We start from the raw sequence: 14,085 nt of genomic DNA on the forward strand, positions 1-14,085 counted from the left end.
ATGGCTAAAATTACGAGACTAAAAGCTAGAGCTTATTTATTTGAAGAAGAAAGCCTGATAGAAAACTTAACTCAGATAACTTTTGCAACAAATAAAGAATTAATTCTTAACTTTCAGTTTAAAAGATCTAGTAACAAGTTAACTCCATCCAAAAGGTTTATTGGTTGTACTGATGGGCCCGATAAATTCGCAAAGTGCTCCGGACTTGTCGATTGCCCTGACAACTGTATTCTTTTTGCAGTAAAAAAACCATGGTTAGACGGAGGTTATAAAGATGGATTATTAACGGATAAATCTATAAGGTAAGTTTTATAATTTCAATTTATAATAAAATAGTTATTATAAATTTGTATAATCATTCGAACTTAATAAGCTAGTAGATGATTAAGGTTTTTTTGTAGTACCACTGCAACTAATTTTTTTAGTTGTTATTACGTGTGGATTATAGCTTAATAATGCAAAATATAAGGTGCATCTTAAAGTTAATATTTCTATTTTATTTAATGTATTATCTTAATTTTTTCAGGAATAATATTACTCGTTTAATCGATAGTTGGGAGACATTAAAGAAAAGTAAGAATAAAGACTCTAAAGCAGCAGAGAAATCTAGGGAAGAATTCAAAAAGAAGGGGGAGCAGGTATTTTGGATTGGTAAAGATAATATTAAGGAAATCTTAAAAAAAACGAGCCTTGATAAACTTTCATACTATGTTGATATCCAATTTTTAAAAGACCAAAAGTCCAGTCGTCTAATGACTTTGGGGAGCAAAGACATGAGATATAAAACGGTAAATAAAGATAAGAAGCCTTTAAAAAGTTGTAATATTAAACAGTTACCCCAAATAGACGAATCAACTACAGATCTAGAGCTTCTCTCAGATATCAGTGACGTGAGTACAGAATCAGATATTTCTTTTGATTTATCGCAACCCGGCCCAAGTAACGCAAAACAAGAGTTAAGGAAAGGTTTTGTTAAAGATATTGCCATGACATCAGTCTCAAAAAATATTTCATCAAGAGATCTAGTGCATGTATGTACGGATTTAATCGTAAGTTCAGGCGGAAATGTGGCTGATTTTTCAGTGTCTCATTCAACTATTTGGCGAGCTCAAAAAAAATCTATTCGGGAAAATGCTGAACAATATAAGAAAAATGTAAAAATTGCTACCGCTAAAGCTACTTTTCCCATAATAGCACATTTTGATGGAAAAATTATCGAAGACATCACAGAAGGTATAAAATCAAAAAGAGATCGATTTGCGGTCTCGGTAAATATTGATGGTAAAATGAAGCTCCTTGGCATTCCAGCAATTGATCGTGGTACTGGACAAGCTCAATACGATGCTTTAGTTAAAATACTGGATGAGTATAGAACATGTGATGACGTGAAAGGTTTATGTTTTGATACAACAGCTACAAATACAGGAAGACTTTCTGGTACATATGTCAGGTTTAGTCATAAACAAAACTCAATTCTACTAGAGCTGGCTTGCAGGAGGCATGTTTATGAGTTACATCTAAAACACTTCTGTGAAAGACAGTGCAGTGGATTAACTAAATCTCCAGAAAACCTAATGTTTAAACCGTTCCAATTAAACTGGAATGACATTAAAAGTAGCATTGACTCTTCAAAGTTTGTAAAATATGACACTTAATCTATTGCTACCACTTTCTTAGAAATCCATAAACTCGATGCTGTAAAATATTGCGAGATTGCTCTAAAAAAACACTTTTCCCAGAGGAGACTACAAGGAGTTATTGAAACTAACCCTGATGTACTTATGCCCTGAAAGAGATTTTAAAATTCAAGCTCCAGGGTGCGTGTCTCATGCACGTTTTATGTCCAAAGCTATTTATTATCTCAAGATTTGGATATTGAGTTTGCAACTGTCTTATGAATTGACAGACGATCAAAAGAACGAAGTGCAGTCTACTGCTGAGTTTATCTCAATCTTTTATACCGTCTGGTTTTTAAAAACCTCTTTACCTTACGCTGCGCCTTTCCAAGATATAAAAGCCTATTGGCAAATGACAAAATATAGAGGTTACGTAGAACAATATGTTCAGAATTATGAAACAATTTTAAATGGAATTGATGCCACAATGGTTTCAATGGAATCACATTTATGGTACCTTGATAAAACTTTAATTCCGCTGGCTCTTCTAGACCAAGGTATTTCTGTTGCAGAGAGAGAAGAAGTTGCAAAAATGGTCTTTTCGAAACCAGTTCCTGAATTTTTTCGGCATTCCGAAAAATTAAATTTGTTAAAAACTCTTAACTTTAACCTAGAAAAACCACCAAGTATTGCCCAACTAGTGGGAGAAAACTCTTGGTTCATATTTAGTTTGTTAAACCTTACTAAGCTAAATGATAAACTTTGGTTAAACAGCCCGGCACCACTATGGGAGTATATTGAACAGTTTAAGATTTTTTCCCAGTTTGTTTCCAACCTTGCAGTGGTTAACGACGTTTCTGAAAGATCTATTAAAGTTGTATCAGACTTTGTAAATAACGTTCACAATGAAGACGACCGTCAGGACTTACTGCTAGCTATTCACCAAAGGAGAGAAAACCTTAACAAGGCAAAGACTAAAGAAGATTTGCAATTAGCATATCAAGCAATTGCAAAATAGATAATATAGTTTTTAAATGATGACTTTTATTTAATGATGTAATATTGATTTGTAAATATGTATTTTTTTTTTAATTATACTTAAACATATCATTCTTTTTTATTTTTTACAAAACCAAAAAAAACTTTGCAACAATACCAAGAAAATCATTTAAAGTTGAAAAGCTACCATATACTTTCTAATCTTGAGGCAATAAAACTAATAACAACAATACCACTTTTAACAATGTTGCAGTAAGTTCATTAAGTCTTTTTTATTATAAAAATAACTAAAATAAACAATTGTTATTAGGCTATTAAGGTTAGCGTAAGGGTTAGGTTACCTCGAAGGATAAAAGAAATTTTTTTTTAGACCTGTATATACCTCATTTGACACTATTATTAAAAAAATCTAGGTTATTGATTTTTCCGCGTCTGGAAACAGTTTATTAGAAAATCAAAAATGTTTTTTATACGCGATGGAGTGATAAAATAGATTTTTAAGATGGAAAATTTGGATTTTTCACCAATTTTAAAAGATTCTGTAGACTAATTTCTTAATTTTTTCAACATGCTCCATTTATGTGATTAATATTCAATCCAACATATAACATTTAAAAGAATAAAAAAAAAAAATTCGATAAATTTTAAGGTCCCCGCCAGGCCTCTAAAACACCCATCATTTTTGGCCCAAAATCGAAATGGCGGGGACCCTAAAAATTAAATTTTTTTTTTTTTTTTTTGCTCAAACTTATTTTTATACAAATAGTCAATTTATAAATCGATTCGCGAGTTCGATTTCGAAAATTGATAAAATATGAAACACCCTAATATATCTATATATATATATATATATATATATATATATATATATATATATATATAAAAGTAATTATATGAATAAGGCTACCAGCAGCCTTATTCATATCTGAATTTTGAGTGTCAAAATATTGTAAAAATATAAATTTAAAGTGCATATAATTTTCAATCATATATTTTTAATTAAAAGTAACCCATAGTTTTAGGGAAAAAACTTTTTTGCTAAGCAAACCAAGGTGATGTTTAGAAAAATATACATTGTCCAATATATATTTATATTTTGCCATAAATAATATTACAAAATAAGTGTAAAATATTAAAACAAACAATTTTCGCTATCATAATTTATATACAATCTATTTTATTTTCCAGTATAGAATATATTAACAAAATATTAAATATTGCGGTTATGGAATGCCAAATTTGATGAAGTGCTGTTCATCAAGGTGCTTTGTACTAGTTATCCGTACATAAGCTCTAAAACGGTTCCTACAAAAAATCTATGCTTTAAACAAAATAAACCAATTTTTAAAATTGTTTTAAGTAATAAATTTCATTTTAACACTGCGCCATTATTAATTTGAAACAAGCTAAGATTAAGAGAAAACAAATCACAAATTATTTCTTTTTTGCTAAAGCATATCATAATATTAATAAAACTCTAACATTTGTTATAGAAGTAGAATTGTTTTTAATTTTAAATTACCTCATCACTAAACTCATCAATAAAGACAACACGATTTTGCTTATTGTCACTGACAACTTTATTATTAGCTGACAACATGCCATCAATATCTTGATGATGTTTGTCATTACTTTCTGACCTCAACAACTCTGAATCCCATTGAATTGATGTTCCTGAACTGAAACCAATCTCAGTATTAATACTTAAAGAATCAAAGAGCTTTGGAGAATCCAATGAAGTGGTTTTCTTCTTTTTACTTATTCGGCTCATAAACACTCCTGCAAAAAATGCATAAATATGATAAGAAAATATAACAGTAACAAACATAGGTTATTATAACAAAGTAATAATTCTATAATATGCTAAATAAGTCTATTGTAGAGTGCTAAAGAAAAAAAAAAGCTCAAATAATGCTAACAAAAACAAAATTTTTGCCATAATAAATCATATCTAGATAGTACCTGCCTATGACAATACTTGTCAATTTGATATATGATATCATATGACAATACCTGTAATTTCAGTATGATGTCATCAGTGCACGTCTAATACAATATTATATATATATATATATATATATATATATATATATATATATATATATATATATATATAAATATAAATATACCACATGGTTCTGAGCCAGAATTCTACCCACCGCGCCACAGCTGCTTTGGAATATCAGTGTATAATATAATAGTATAATATAAAATTTTATAAAAAATAACTCATACCTAAAGTATACATTTTAAGTAATATTCTTCGTTTTAGAGGTGAAATTAAAATGAAATCATATTCTCTTTGCATAAGTCTTTTATGGAAACTTGGCATGAGTTTGATAAATTCTTCTGAAGTTTCTCTAATAGAACTTTTAACAGACATACCAAAAACAGAAACAAGACTCAACTCATTATGAGCTTCAATAAGTTCATCCAATAAATCCCACAATGTGTCGTGAGTAGGATCTGATAGTATTTCTGCTTCTCTACAAAAAGCATTGATAACCTTTATTTCATGTGCTAACTCGTGAACAGGCGCAAATAATGGTATCGTCCTTGTGGAATTTTTTAAAGTTTGCAAGGCTTTTAAAGAAGCCATTAAGTATTTCATTGTGTTATTCCCAATAACTTTTGTTGAACTGTATGAAAGACGTGGCCAAATTTTTCCCTTAGTTAATAACGAATTATTTAAAATAAATAAATAAACTATCCATAAAAATGCAAATAATAACCATACAATATTGATAGCTTCAAGCATTTGAAGAATGGTAGGATAACGTAAAAATGAAACTATCTGAAAATTTTCAAGAATTACCCAGGGAGGCCTAACTGTAAAATTTCCTATAAGAGAATTACAGAACAAAACAAAATGACACATAGCTAACATAAAATTGAAACATCTCACTCTAAACGGCTGCTGAATAAGAACAGTTAGTGTTGCAATAAAAAATAACAGTGTAACAATTGCAGATGACCAGAACTCAGCTCTAATAGAAAATGCAAAAGCAACAATTAAAGCAAACTTAAAAGTAAATTTCCATTGATTATAGAATACCCAAGATCTTTGAAATGATGAAAACAAATGATACTGATTAAGTTCCCATAATTTATTTAAACCCTGTTCATACTCAGCTTCCTTTAGCTGCAAATATCCTTCATGTCGTGCCCGATCACCTGAAAATATTTGTTCTAATATCCATTTCCTCAGCAAATAAGGATAACATAAAAACCATATAAAAAATATTAGTGATACAAAAATAGCAAGAAATAAATGTGATACATTAAGACACTGTGTTGCATTATTCACATCCATAACATATACATTTTCATTCAAACGACAATGAAATATTCGTGCACCAACAACACCAAATGGAATGCTTAATAATTGTAATACAACAAACATAACCCGTTTCCATCTTGCAATATAAAGTAACAAATAAAGAGGCCTTCTGCTCATCCATTTCACATAAATGAAAACAAAACATGCAGAAATAAGAACTAATGTTAAAATCCATAATGCAAAATACCGCATATAGTTGAATTTTAAATTAGATGAGTCTACATATGAAGATGCTGAATGATTGAAAGCTCCTGTAAAAACCTTGTAGAACTCCCAAGTGTCAAAATTAAAGAGCAACGTAAATGAGGTAGCTTTAATCCAATTAATTGGCCACTCCCAATGATCAGAAAATGATAAGAGAACAGCATAATATTGAAGATGCTCAACTACAAGAACAACTGCATCAATAAACCAAAGACTTATATCTTTCCTTTTTAATGGTTTCTCGTTATAAAAATCGTTTTCATCATCCACATCAATAGCTGTTGTTCCAAATTTATTTTCATATAATAAATGGTCTTTAGTATTTTCCAATTTTCTGAACATTTTAATTTTGAAATCTAAACAAACTGTCATATATAAATATATACGTGTGTATATATATATATATATATATATATATATATATATATATATATATATATATATATATATATATATATATATATATATATATATATATATATATACTCTAGCACTATTAGACATACTTCTTAACAAATTTTTTTTTCCAAAAAAAATTTATTAAAAAGTATGTCTAATAGTGACATACTTTTTAATAAATTTTTAATAGCAATTTCGTATATTTCAAGTGCGTCTAATAACGCTTTCGTAATAATATATATATTTATATACACATATGTATATATTTATATATATGCATAAATGCATATATATATATACACATATGTATATATTTATATATATGCATAAATGCATATATATATATATATATGCATAAATGCACATATATATATATACATACATATATATATATATATATATATATATATATATATATATAATATATATATACATATATATACATATACATAAATATGCAAATATATGCCCATATATATTATGTATATATATATATACATATACATTAATGTGCATATATATGCACATATATAATATATGTGTGTATATATATATATACATATATATATATATATGTATATATATATATATATATATATAAATATATATATACATATATATATATATATATATATATATATATATATATATATATATATATGTAAGTATATATATATATATATATATATGTATATATATATATATATATATATATATATATATATATATATATATATATATATATATATATATATATACAGTACTGTCAATAAGTTTTAGACCACTTTTTAGACAATTTTTCAAAAAATCCCGGAGAATTGTTCTCTAATATTTAAGTTTGTAGTTCTAAATTATAAACTTATTAAAACACATGTATTTCACACAAAATATGTAACAATTACAAACTTTTTAATGTCAAACTTCATAAAAATCTCTTAATATTTACTATGTCCTCCTATTGCCTCAATCCCAGCCAATATTTGCCGGGGAATAGATTCATACAAGTTAGTTATAAAAACCTGGGGTATATTGTGCCATTACTACTTAATTGAAAATCCTTTATTTTGTATGACTTGTTTATTTCAGAGATATACCATCAACAAGTCTTGCCATTTGAAACTTTGATTACCCAACATTATCAAGGTGTGAAACAAAATAACAATAACATTTATGTAATATTAGTTGTTTCTTTGCATATCTAAGTGTTGAATTTTTCCTTAAATATTTTCCAACTGTGATATTGACCGTTATAAAAAAAACAAAGAGACTCAAGATAACTTTGAAACTATTTAAATCTTTGCGCTTAATGCACCTCTGCAATCTTTTTAAAGACTCTCCTTTGTTAGCAGCTTCAATGATTTTTCCAACGGTTGTAGTCTGTTTTTAGAACTTTAAAATAGTAAATACGGCTATTTTATATTTTTGTAAACATTTTGTTTATATAATAACACATCTTCTGTCCGGCATTTTGGCCATTCTAGCAACATTAAAATACTAATTATGGAGATCACTATGCGCATAATTCCTTCTTTTTTAAAATAATTTTATTACAATTCTACTCATTAATAATGTTGATTTATTAAAGAAAAATTATCAATGATAAAAAATACAGATAAGCTATATACTAAGCTATATATAATTAAGCAAGTCTAATTTCTTGACGAGATTTCTCATTACGGCAACAACTAAGCTATGTAAGGGTTGTTAAGCAAGACATAATGAATTTAAAGCCTGTTTTACATCTAAAATATAAATTGTTCAAAAGGTTTTTATTTTATTTGTTCCTTCTACGACAAATAGTATCTATAAAAGAAACAAAAAACAAACAAAGTACAAAACAAAACAGAAAATTGTAGTATTAAAACTTTCGCAAGTTAATTTTTTGCTATGTTTTAACATTTTAAAACAATAAGGACTTATGAAATATTAGCAACTTCGTAAGCTCAAATTAACACGATTAAACTCGTAATTTTAAAAACGATACAAGTCTATTAATTAAAACTTTTCAAAAGCTAAAAAATATTTTTTTTACAACAAAAAATTCTAATGTGCTAAAGAAACTTAAGATAGGAGTAAATAAATAAGAAACATAGGGGAAAGTTGGGTAGCCCCGGACGGCGGGTAACTCCGGACACTTGATGTACAGTTTAAACTAAAGAAGCTATGTGATTTTAAATACTATAAATACATTATTTGAGTAAATAATGTGGTATATTTTAAAGTATCTATCATAATATGTCGAAGCAATTGGCTGGGAGTACAAGATATTGTTTCCCACTTCCAGAAGAGCGATGTATCATAACTTTTGAATCGCATATTACTATACCTAATTTTTATGTTAAATAAAAATTTTTATTGATTAAAGATACATTTTTATTTACAATATTTATTAAAAAAAAAATTCGTTTAATACTTGAATTCACTGGTTTTAGAACGAGTATTTGTGAATGAAATATGATCGGATGGTATCGGACCATGTTTGAAGGGTGGATCCGGACAACTTAATCCAAATACATATTAAAAATGAGCAATTTTTTATATAAATAATAATACATTTTATATAATACACAAAACCATAATAGTAATTCATTTAATTCAAATAAAAAGACGTAAGATTTCAAAAAAATGTTATTAAAGTGTTTTCATTTGTAAAAGGCTAATGTTTATATTTCTAAATGATGGCATTTTCATTCCCATTCCTTATATAACAAGAGGCAATTTTTAAAGGCAACTTTTTGTTAAAAGCGTTGAGAATAGTCCAATGCTAATTATTTATATATTATATTTGTGTTACATTGTAACACAAATATAATATATTATTAATTAGCATTGGACTATTCTCAACACATTAAAAAAAAAGAAAAAGAAATTATATTAGAAAAAAAGGATGCTTCAAAATTGGAGGGTAGCCCTCGACACATAGTTTAACTATGATTTTACCTTTTTTTTACCCGTGTAAGTTTCACGATTAAAAAAATGATGGGTGCTGATAGATATACTTCTGTACACCTATCCTTTTAAGTTGCCAACTAATTCTAATTTTCGAAAAAGTTTTTTTTCGGCGTTATTCATATTTATTTATTTTAAATCTAAAAAATACCAAAAACTAATATTTTTTGGATAAAAAATATTTTTAAATGTATAAAATAAAACTTTTTTCAAACAGTTTTTGAAACGTTCATAATGGTGGAATAACTGGCTTTAATTGAATAACTTTGTGACATAATATCTTCTGTTATACTTAATTTTTTTTTCAATGAATTCTTGCAGTATATTACTTTATTCTGATTAACATATACATTTTTTATTAAAGGGCTTATTTAAAATTTATTCACGAGTTATTTCAAATTTCCTTGAAATAGTATGTAGTTGAAGTTAACATGTGAACTAATTTAAGAGGATTAAACAGAAATATTTAAAATCATTTCTGAAGCATACTTTGTATACCCTACAAATGTCAGGCACAAATTTTTTGCCAATATACAGAAATGGCGTTTCAAAGTTTCCCTATATTATGAAAATTAAGTATTTAAAAAAATAGATTTAAAGTTTTTTAAAGTAAAATCATATTTTATGCCAGAGAGAAAGGTGACCATGACAACCAGAAACGTATGTCCTACTAGTTTTGTTTGAATTATGTTTATCATGAAACCCTTTGGCTGCTGATCTTAACTTTTTTTATACTCCTTTGTGTTGACTTTCGATTCATTTACTTTACAAAAGAATTGTCAAACCAAATAGATGTCATTACTGTTAACTACTCAGTAAAATGCAGTTTCTTTAAAACATTTAAAATACCTTTAGGTATTAAAGTGGTTACGCTGTATAAAAGTAATAAAATTCGATCAAGAAATAGAAAAAAAGCTATGTTATTGAGTAAAATAAACTAACAAAACTTTTATTAAAGTTTATCCTTTGCAGGATCAACTACAAATAATGTTAAAAACGCTTGAAGCAACTGTCAAATAAAAATAGAATGATGTACATTACGATAAAACTCTACAAACCACTGGCAAATACTTATTATTTGCGCTTAATTCATAATCATCATCACTGTGATAAATTAAAAAAAAAAATGTTAAATAATAAAATTTTGTTTTTTTGCAAGAATTTTTTTTTTATTCAAACTATTTTAGGACTAGTTTTGCAAGTCATAACAATTTATAACCGAATTTCGTGAGATGAGACTCTAGCAAATTTGTAAAACGATGATCCATTTACTTTTTAGTTTCCAGTGGCCAACTTTATTACAAAGCCTCATTTATTGTCAAAAAAAAATTTATTTTTGTGATAAAGATATTAAGAGCTTCTGGATATTGAGTTGAATTATGCGGCACTTTTTGGTGCAAAAAACTTATTGCCTTATTATTTTAGTGTGCGTATTTGACAAAGCCAAACCTTGTATTTTGAGTTTTCACACTAGTTGAAGCTTTGTTTAAAACTTTACAGCACTTTTTACCATTGACATGGTTTGCTGCTGCTGTTATTGATTTTGTCCAACAACAACGATAATTTTCCCATGATAACTGATGATTTTAAAAGTGGGTTTTCTTCAAAAATATAGGCTTAAACACCAATATAAACATTATTGTTAAAAATAATATGCATTGCTCGTAAGTTTATAGTCTATAGTTGCGTTTGTCAACAGCATGTTTAAAGTACTTTTTGAAAAAAGCCTAAACAGCAATAAATGTTACATTTATCTAGCTGTTTAGTAATAAATATATTTATTACTAAACAGCTAGATAAATGTTTATCTAGCTGTTTAGTAATAAATATATGTATTATAATAATTACTTTTTTAAAGGCTTACGCATCCCGAACATTCAATGTTTTATAACAAGTATTTTTTTAAAAAAGACAAGAATTGAAAAGAGCAGCCGTGGCTCAGTGGTAAGAGCGTTTGCTTCAGAACTGAGAGATTTGAGGTTTGATGCCAACTTTGGCTATATTTGCGAAATCGGTATTGAAAGAGGCGTGAACTTCCTAGTTAAATGCACTTTTTTTTTTTTTTTTTTTTTTTTTTAAACATCTTCGCTTCCAACAAGGCTGCAAGCAGCCACTAATTAAAGTTGGAAGTTACTGTAAGAGAAAAGATGAAGGTTGTAGAGCAAGATAACGATTGACAGATGATTTAAAAGATTGCAAATTATATGAATCAGGAAAGCAAGATGAAGGAAGCGAATTCCAAAGAACTGATGTTCGAGGAAAAAAACTAGACGAATAAGCGTTTTTGGAGCACTTAGGAACAGTCACAGAAAAAGGATGACACTTAATTGAATGACGAGTAACACGAGAATGAATTTTAGTAGATGGCACAAGAGACGCTAGCTCTTTAGAGCAGTGCCCATTATAGTATTTGTAGAAAAGAGAAAGAGAAGCAACATTACGACGATGTGATAATGGTTGGAGGTTGGCTGCAAGAGCAGGTCCAACTTTGTTTACAATGCGTTTTTGCACCTTGTCTAAAAGAGAAAGGACATCATTAGAAGATCCGCCCCAGATATGGCAACAGTATTCCATACAAGGCCGGATTTGAGATTTATAGAGATAGAGAATAGAATCCAGAGTAAGAAAGTGGCGAGCTCGATAAAGAGATGCAACCTTAGCAGATGCTAATTTTGCAACTGATTTGATATATGGTTTCCAAGAAAGATTGGAAGTAAGAGTTAATCCTAGAAGATGAAGAGTAGGTGACTCATCGAGTACATCACCGTTCATAAATATAGGAAGATCTAAATTATTGCGATAACGATTGGCTGAAAAAAATTGAGTTTTATCTGAATTAAAGTTCACCAGCCACTGTGAGCCCCATGCTGTAGCAGAAGTGAGATCCTTTTCAAGCTCAAATGCCCCATCCAGGCAATCAGAGGATGTTGGTTTCTTATCACGACAAGAATAAATGGTAGTATCATCAGCAAACAATGCCACCTTAGATGTGAGAATATCTGGAAGATCGTTAATGTAAATTAAAAAGAGTATAGGGCCAAGGATAGAACCTTGAGGAACCCCTGAAGTTACAGAATAAGAAGAAGAGTGTTGTCCATCGAGGACAACTTTTATGCTACGATTGGAAAGGAAGGATTCAATGATCTTAAAGATGTTGCCGGATACACCATAAGAAGAAAGCTTATGGAGAAGACCAGCATGCCAAACTTTATCAAACGCTTTTGAAATGTCAAGAGAGATGGCCTTAACCTCTCCACCTTCATCTAATGCACGATAAAACCTGTCAGTTATTACTGTTAGCAAATCAGCTGTAGAACGAGAAGATCGAAATCCATATTGATGGTCAGAAAGTAAGTTATTAGATTCAAGATGAGAAATTAAGTGTTTGTTAATTTAAAGATTCAAAAACCTTGCTTATGATAGGAAGAAGACTTATGGGACGGTAGTTAGACGAATCAGATCGCTCCCCAGAATTTTTGAAGATAGGGATAATAGATGCGGCTTTCCAGCAGGCTGGAAAACAAGACTCTGATAAGCACTTGTTGAATAGTTTTGAGAGTATAGACGACAGCTCCGGAGAACACTTCTGCAAGACAATAACAGGTATGTTGTCTGGGCCACAAGCTGTAGAAGAGTCTAGGCAGGAGATCACTTTAGATACAGATGCTGGAGTGATATGAATGTCAAGCAATGGATCAACCTGTTTGTTGGCAATATCAGGTAGAACGCAATTAGTGGAGTCAAGAGATGATATTGATGAAAAGTTTTTAGCAAACAATTCAGCTTTGTCTTTAGGTGAGGTGACAAAGTCTGAACCATACAAGAGAGGTGGAATTATAGATTTGCCCTTATTATTGATATTATTAAAGATTCTCCAGAAGTCACGAGAGCCTAATTTTTGAGATGAGATACGAGATTTCATGACCTGAGAATAGCGGGTTTTGGTGTTAGACAAAACCTTTTTACAGTTGTTTCTAGCAGTAATAAACAGACGTCTGTTTTCTGGAGAATTGTTTTGCTGATAAATATGGAAGTAACGGTTTCGATTGGCAATCGCAGCAGCACAGTGTGAGGAAAACCATGGAGGAGAGTGAGGCTTGACCTGGAATCGTCGAGAGGGAATAAAAGATTCCATGCCAGCCTGAATCCACGAAGTTATGTAAGAAGCACATTTGTCGACAGGAAGTTGAAAGATTTCTACCCAAGTGCCATCACGAAGAAAATCACGGAAAGAATCCCAGTCAGCTTTACTGTAGTTGTAAGAGGTTCGATAATAGGGGGATTCAGGTGATGAAGAAGAATGAGATATTAGTTTTAAAGAGATCAAACTGTGATCAGAAACACCTAAGGGTGAATGTGGAGAAACTGAGCACTGACTAGGATCAGAAACAAGACATAAGTCAAGTAGAGAAGGTAAATGATTAGGGTTGTCAGGAAAGCGAGTTGGAAAGTTGACTATTTGAGTTAGGGATTGAGAAAGGCAAAAGTTGTGGGCTTTAATGCCTGCAGAGTCACTGACACTAGAGCCAAGCCATTCAGAGTGGTGAGCATTAAAGTCACCGACAACAACTATATTAG

The 14,085-nt window shown here is 29.4% G+C and overlaps 2 protein-coding genes across 2 annotated transcripts; one reads left to right on the forward strand and one right to left on the reverse strand.

Moving 5' to 3' along the window:
* LOC136082641 (uncharacterized) lies at window positions 1–1,655 on the forward strand. The gene is made up of 2 exons (XM_065802054.1): window positions 1–302; window positions 527–1,655. Exons 1-2 carry the CDS (start codon window positions 1–3, stop codon window positions 1,653–1,655), a joined length of 1,431 nt encoding a protein of 476 aa, XP_065658126.1.
* A 2,037-nt stretch (window positions 1,656–3,692) lies between these two features.
* Window positions 3,693–6,528, reverse strand: LOC100206956 (uncharacterized). Its single transcript, XM_065801377.1, has 3 exons — window positions 4,851–6,528; window positions 4,138–4,394; window positions 3,693–3,920 (listed from the first exon to the last, which is right to left on the reverse strand). Exons 1-3 carry the CDS (start codon window positions 6,499–6,501, stop codon window positions 3,909–3,911), a joined length of 1,920 nt encoding a protein of 639 aa, XP_065657449.1. The 5' UTR covers window positions 6,502–6,528; the 3' UTR covers window positions 3,693–3,908.
* Between the last annotated feature and the right edge of the window lie 7,557 nt (window positions 6,529–14,085).

Source organism: Hydra vulgaris, chromosome 07 (genome assembly GCF_038396675.1).
Source record: "Hydra vulgaris chromosome 07, alternate assembly HydraT2T_AEP".
Lineage (NCBI taxonomy): Eukaryota > Metazoa > Cnidaria > Hydrozoa > Anthoathecata > Hydridae > Hydra > Hydra vulgaris.

What these genes read in the sequence shown, in the direction of transcription:
- LOC136082641 (XM_065802054.1), top strand. Translation starts at nt 1, where the DNA reads ATGGCTAAAATTACGAGACTAAAAGCTAGAGCTTATTTATTTGAAGAA. An exon ending in TTAACGGATAAATCTATAAG is followed by an intron (nt 303 to 526) that starts GTAAGTTTTATA and finishes TAATTTTTTCAG; the next exon opens with GAATAATATTACTCGTTTAA.
- LOC100206956 (XM_065801377.1), bottom strand. Translation starts at nt 6,501, where the DNA reads ATGTTCAGAAAATTGGAAAATACTAAAGACCATTTATTATATGAAAAT. An exon ending in ACTTAAAATGTATACTTTAG is followed by an intron (nt 4,395 to 4,850) that starts GTATGAGTTATT and finishes CATTTTTTGCAG; the next exon opens with GAGTGTTTATGAGCCGAATA.